Raw genomic sequence first — 6517 nt, 5'->3', positions numbered from 1 at the left:
TTGATTTTATAATAATAAAAAAAAATGAATACAAATACCGGAACCTGATGACATTTGTTCTGAACCAGAAACATTACATTCTTTATGGGTTAAGGTTAGGGTTTCACAACCTAATACTTAACACTAAAATAACTTTAGTACATAACTCATTATGTAGATTTGTGCTACAGGTGTACAACTAATTTTCTAAATTATTATTATATTTTACTTTAATATTAAAAGTACACTATGTAACTTTAGGCCCTCTAGCGGTTAAAAAAAAAACCTGCATGCATTTCGCGAAAGAACATTGTTTTGGCTGTGCTTCGGCTCTGACTCTGCGGATGAATATGGTTATCCCAGTTTGGACGAAAAGGGTCTGAAGCTGAGTAAGTTACTCCTTCCACTACAACAACTCATGATGAGATAACACTTCACAATTATGCTTACAATGAACTAGAGAGCTACATATGACAATTTATCTGTTCAATAAACACATTACTAGCCTACCTGTTAATAAAAACGGGCATCTCCGCGACGCTTTTACAACAACATTTCAAATCCCTCAGGTCTCGCAATCTCCAAAAAGCCAAGCAAATGTTGATTCTTTTTTTATTATGAGCTCAGTGGCGTTCTTTTTTTGACGCTCCATTGTTTGGCGTTTGTTTAAAAGAGGTGATTGTCCTGAGATCGGAGATTTAGCTGCTCCATGTCAATCTTTCTCGATATTTGTGACAAGCTATGCCACTCCTACACCAGACCAGAGAATGTCTAATAAGGGGAGAACTTCCACTCTCAGTAAACTTCCGGCTTCTGAACTGGTCGCAGTTCCACTCTGGTTCCACATGAGGGCGCTCACAGGACGAGTGCAGAATGAATGGAGGTCTATGGTGCTATATCCATCAAAATCCACTTTTCTCAGGATATAATTTTTTGTCTAGTAATTTGAATGCTGTATTCGAAAGGAGATGCAAAGAAATTACACATTGCTGGGTGTTAGATTTTTTAGAGTCACTTATTTGCTTTAAAAAGTCTTTTAAAGTGTCAGTGACGTCATACACATCATACGACCAGAGATACTGCTTTACGGCAATCCTTCAGTCACTTTGGTGCTTTCGCGCTCTGCACTTTCTTTTCTCTCGAGGCATCGACAACACAGCTGACACAGGTAAATACACGTGCTAGAAGAGTTTTTTTTTTTTTTTTGGTCCCGCTTCGGATGCCACGATGCCATCAAGCGGTATCTCTCGTCGTAATCAGTCCTTCACTGACCAATCAGCATTCATTAGCAGAATACTAGCGTGTTATGGGCAACAACAACTCAACCTGTAAGAAATCGAAAGGACATAAGTACTCGTTCATTCAACTTTCGACCTATAACCCATGTTGAACTTGCAAAACCTACAATCAAATCTGAGATTTCTCAACGGCAATCGGGTGAAAGAGACAAAGTTAGCCGTCTAGCCCAGTGGTTCTCAATTCCAGTCCTCGTGATCCACTGCTCTGCACATTTTGTATGTCTCCCTTATTTAACACACCTGAACCAGATCATCAGCTCATTAGGAGAGACTCCATGAACTGAACTGAGTGTGTCAGATAAGAGAGACATACAAAATGTGCAGAGCAGTGGGTCACGAGGACTGGACTTGAGAACCACTGCCCCATAGACTCCCATTCATTTTGCACTCATGGGCGATCGCCCCCAGTGGAACTCTGGTGGAACTACAACCAAAATTCGGTACAATAGGACTTCATAGGGAGTGGGCAGGCTCTCCGTAGATAGGCTCTGACCAGACCAAAGCAGCCGGAGCAGCTTTTCTCTATTTACGGATATGACGACGCTCGGGTGAGTGACAACCAATGTCTAAAATATAAACACTTATAATAGGCTTAACCATAGTGAATCAGGGTAAGACAAAATCACGCTTTGGAAGAAGGATTGATGATGTATTGACTCTTTTTTTATCAAAATAGTTACATGGTGTAGGCATGGTACATGGTGTAATATTTGGGTGTGTGTAGACTTTATATCAACTGTATATGTGTATACACCAATATATATAGTATACACACGTGTGATAAAAATCCCATAACATTACATTGAATGAGAGCCATAACAGCATATTTATTTTTTTATGTATGATACACATGATTTCTTAAGCAAAATATTTCTTGATGTACAGATTGAAATATCCCATGCATTCCACATACAGTTTTTGAGGAAATCAACCTACAAATGGTTTACAGCAAATATTAATCTTGATTAGGAGAAAATGTTTTAACATGTTTTTAATCCATCAGCAATAATAATGCTAAAATATTTAGCAGCTTAAAAAATCCTTTATTTGCAAAGCCAAATATTGAGTTATTAGATTTCAAGTGAGTGTATTTTTTTCAGGTTTTTCTGAAGTGGTGTTACAAATGTTAAGTTGACTGAAACTGATTGTGTTGCTCTCTGATGTGGTCATGAAGTGTTTCAGTTTTACTTCTCACATTGATTAATAATAAAAGTAGAAAAGCAGAAGAAACCTACATGCTAATAAATATAGGTGACACTTTCACACTTGCATTTTGCAGTTGTGGCAAAACTCTTAATAGTAAAATGATAATCTAACACAACCATGACCTCTCAATCTGCAAACAACACATTAAAACATGCGCTGGAAATTCCTCTTTTTCTTTCTCACATCCTTTGTGGCTTTAAAGGAAACTTTAGATGATTTAAAACAGACGAATATGTCATTACTTCAGATTTTAATGCATAATGTGAATTGCTGGTGTGTCAGAGATCATCTGTTATTAGTGAAGTTTCAAAGCGCTGTAAATCACTTCTTCTTGGTCAGGAGGACGGCTCTGAAAATCATTTAATAAAACACAAGACAGAGTGGGATGAATTTCATCGAGCCAGTGATTAAAAGCTCATGGTACATTATGCATTTCCACAGAAAAAAAAAAAATCATGAGATCACCTACTTGGCCATAAATAGATTATATTAGAACATTGCTTACAGTATGTATTAGTGTTACTTACAATGAAGACCTGGTTTTGTTCATTGTCCTTTCCTTTCTTGAAGACCACTGTGTCATACATCACAAGACCTTCTGTCTGTATAAGAAGAGCGCAAACAAAACTTTAAAACATAATTCAGATGGTATGAATCTAAAGTCATGCTGCAGTTTTAGATGTGTATGTCTGATGTGTAGATATTTCAAGGCCTAAACACATACCTCACAACAGACGTCTTGTCCTTGTGTGGGGAAATCTTAAAACAGGAAGAATCACATCATAAAACCACATGCAAATAATAATTAAAAAAACTTGTAGGCAAAATGCTATACAAATGAAAAAAGATAAGTGTTATTCGTGGAGACTAAAATGTGAGTTTTCACCAAGGTAATGTAATGCGGTAATGCAATAAATCCCGTGAAATTGGATTTGAGGCATTAGCAGTGGAATATTGCTTTGAATTGAATATAAAGCTGTGTTAGAACTGACTGTGTTTTTGTTTAATCCTCCAGATCACCAAAACCAGCGTCAGCAGCGGCACAGCTGTCCATATCAGCAGAAGAATCCTGTTCCTTTGGTCAGACGAGGCGTCCTCGGTCTCATTTCTTGTTATTTTGCTGTTACTATAAATAGAATCATTTTATGGGTCTAAAATGTCAATGACATTATTAAGAAAAGTCCCTTTTTAAATCAGTATATTTGATTATTTCAAGTTTCAGGGATTTACTTACAAAGACGGAGCAGCTTCATCAGAGCTTGTATCATTCTCAGCTGAGTTTGGAGGACAAAAAGCAAAAAAACACATAGGTTATAGGATACTGTAAAAACTAATGTTAAAAAATAATGTTTGATTCTAGTTTATTGCAAATATGCTTTATTATATCAACATAAAATAATATTTATAAATATGAAATTACATCTATAATATGTGAATTATGTAAGGAATAATTGCAGACGGGCCTTTGAATTATTAAAAAAGAATGCACACCCGGGATTTCAATAATTCAATTGGCTGGAGTCAATTATTCTGCTTATATACGGTTACAACACCTCAAAACATCGTTCAGAGAGAGACTCCTGGAGAGCGGGAGAAAGAATATGTGCTTTCCGTACATAATAAAGTGTAATTTTGTGGCAAAAACATGGAAATCATTTTTTTTTTTATCCTATTATTTACTATATTTATTTGCTTGTCAGTGTTGGTTCTTCTGCTGTTGTAGTGTGTAAGGACCTTTGAAATCATTTATCAGATTCAAGCATTCAACATCCCCATAGTATAAATATACATAACATAGTCCAGATATAATGTCTTGTATCAATTAAATGCTTTTCCACAAGATTACTGAAATAAATGACTTACATGTATTTTTATATGTATTATTGTCCTTCTGAACCGTGAGTTGAACAGGAACCTGCAGATCTCCAGCAGAGCAGAAGTACCATCCAGAATCACTGAGTCTCAGTCCAGTCATCAACACAGTGAAGGAGCTTCTCCCATCATCACTGATCTGGACTGATGAATTCTGGGATGTGTCAGTCCTCTTCTCAGTGTAACAGCTCTGATCTTTAATTCTGCACCACTGTTTGAGTTTATTCTGATATCCAGAACTGTAGAAACACTGGACACTGACATTATCACCTTCATGTCCAGATACACTGCTGTTCATCACAGACACATCAGGAGCTGAACACACACAGCAAACAAACAAAAAAGTTGGATTTAGTATTTTGTTAAATCTAATCAGGTATCTACTGCAGCATAAGACCACATATCACACAGAGGAAAAGTAAAAAACAAACAAACAAAAAAACGCTTTACCTTGTTGAACAGTTAAATACAAATATTTTCTGTCATCTGGTTTTGCATGAATCTCCACAGCGCACCAGTAATATCCAGAGTCTGAAAATGTTGCATTGTTGAGTTTCACAGTAAAAATATTGTGGGCTGGATAATCAGTTATTGTCCATTTCCCTGTATCGTTTACACGGGCTGTGATTTGGCAGGATGCCCAAGTAAACCCTCTACACCATAACTTTGAGTTTAGTTTATACTGACTGTCATACAGACACGGGATTGTAACAGATCCTCCTTCTCTCACAGTTACATTATCTAATGTCTTCATGCTCAAAGTTTCTGTAGAAAACAAACACACACACAGACACACACACACACACAAATATGTTATAAACAAGTCTTCTACTTTAGAACTCTTAGCTTTAATGATAATACTGGTACGAAATAGCTAAAACAATTTTCAAATTAAATAAAAAATATATGCATCAAATAATTATTTGTTCAGCGTGTCCAGTGGTTTTTATTTGGTTTGACCTCCTGCCTCCATTAACTTATGAGCGTGTTTGATGTTGTTGAACTTACAGCAGGTGAAATATGGAAAGGGGGACTTTTTAAGTTTAATACAATATAATGTAACATAATATGACAATATGAAAGTGATAATTCATGGTCTGAGGAAGGTGATTTTAGAAATAGTGGGATATAGACATCAAATGAAATGGTACATTTGTGTTAAGAGCATTCTAGTGATTTATTATAGAACTGTCATTTTAAAAATTTCCAAAAGTCAACAATCCACATTTCCAAAATGTCAACAATGATTGTTGCAACTGTATGGTTAATGGAATTTTTTTTTAATTTTAATTTTTTAAGCTGTTTAAAGGTTTTTTATGCAATACAGCTGGATATAAACTGAACAGTGGCTGTAAAGTAGAATATATTATATATACACACTTATAATCAAATCTACATGCAGTACTTGCTCACCCTGCTGTCTTTAAGAAGTGAAATCAATCAAAGTATACAAAGAAACAACAGAAGAACAGGCTAGTTTCTACAAACAAACACAAAAGCATGTTTTGAGGGTAGAATGTAATTTCTTTCTTACCTGCAGTGTAAAGTAAAACACCAAGGAGAATCAGAGGAAGAGCCATGTGACCGTCCGAATGAGTAAAAGACAGAACCTGAAATGAAAATCTTGACTTCCTCTGACCTCTAATAATGAGCCGTTCCTGTTTCTGCACTCACTGATGTAATGAAAACTGAAGTCTGCAGAGACATCATCAATCCTGCGCGCACACACACACACACACACACACACACGCTATAGAAATGGTTTGACAAGAGTATTTTAGTTAAACATGCACTTGAAAAGATTTGGATCAAAGCAAAGAGTCGAGGCAGCCTTACAGTACAACACTTCCCAAAGAAATATGCACAAATGTACAAAATTTGTACATAAAATTTTAATGTACAAAACACTGAAGCTGAAGACCTTATAGATTATTGACCCTTAATTCATAAAAAGAGATATTTTATAGTGTGCTTCATGCATCTTACGAACCAGGCAGAACAGAATTTACACAAGCATCTTATTTCATTCTCCAAACTAAAATTACAATTCCATTCTTGTTTGGGTATCAAGCCCAACAAAACATCACTGACACACATTCAGACAAGAGTCAGGTATGTAATGTAAAAAGCAGAATTGAGAACCTTTTCATACATTATCAATT

The 6517-nt window shown here is 35.8% G+C and overlaps 1 protein-coding gene across 1 annotated transcript; it reads right to left on the bottom strand.

Annotated features, from left to right (window-relative positions):
• Positions 1 to 2082: 2082 nt before the first annotated feature.
• LOC311086367 (polymeric immunoglobulin receptor-like) lies at positions 2083 to 6000 on the bottom strand. Its single transcript, XM_084119214.1, has 8 exons — positions 5890 to 6000; positions 4806 to 5120; positions 4347 to 4670; positions 3718 to 3757; positions 3476 to 3609; positions 3208 to 3242; positions 3011 to 3085; positions 2083 to 2832 (listed from the first exon to the last, which is right to left on the bottom strand). The coding sequence occupies exons 1-8, from the start codon at positions 5933 to 5935 to the stop codon at positions 2779 to 2781; spliced, it is 1023 nt and encodes a 340-aa protein (XP_083975340.1). The 5' UTR covers positions 5936 to 6000; the 3' UTR covers positions 2083 to 2778.
• Positions 6001 to 6517: the final 517 nt, after the last annotated feature.

The sequence above is a fragment of the Abramis brama genome (genome assembly GCF_963993115.1).
Source record: "Abramis brama genome assembly, chromosome: 7".
Lineage (NCBI taxonomy): Eukaryota > Metazoa > Chordata > Actinopteri > Cypriniformes > Leuciscidae > Abramis > Abramis brama.
The sequence above is the reverse complement of the archived record's forward strand: the minus strand, read 5'-3'. Positions and strand labels throughout refer to the sequence as shown.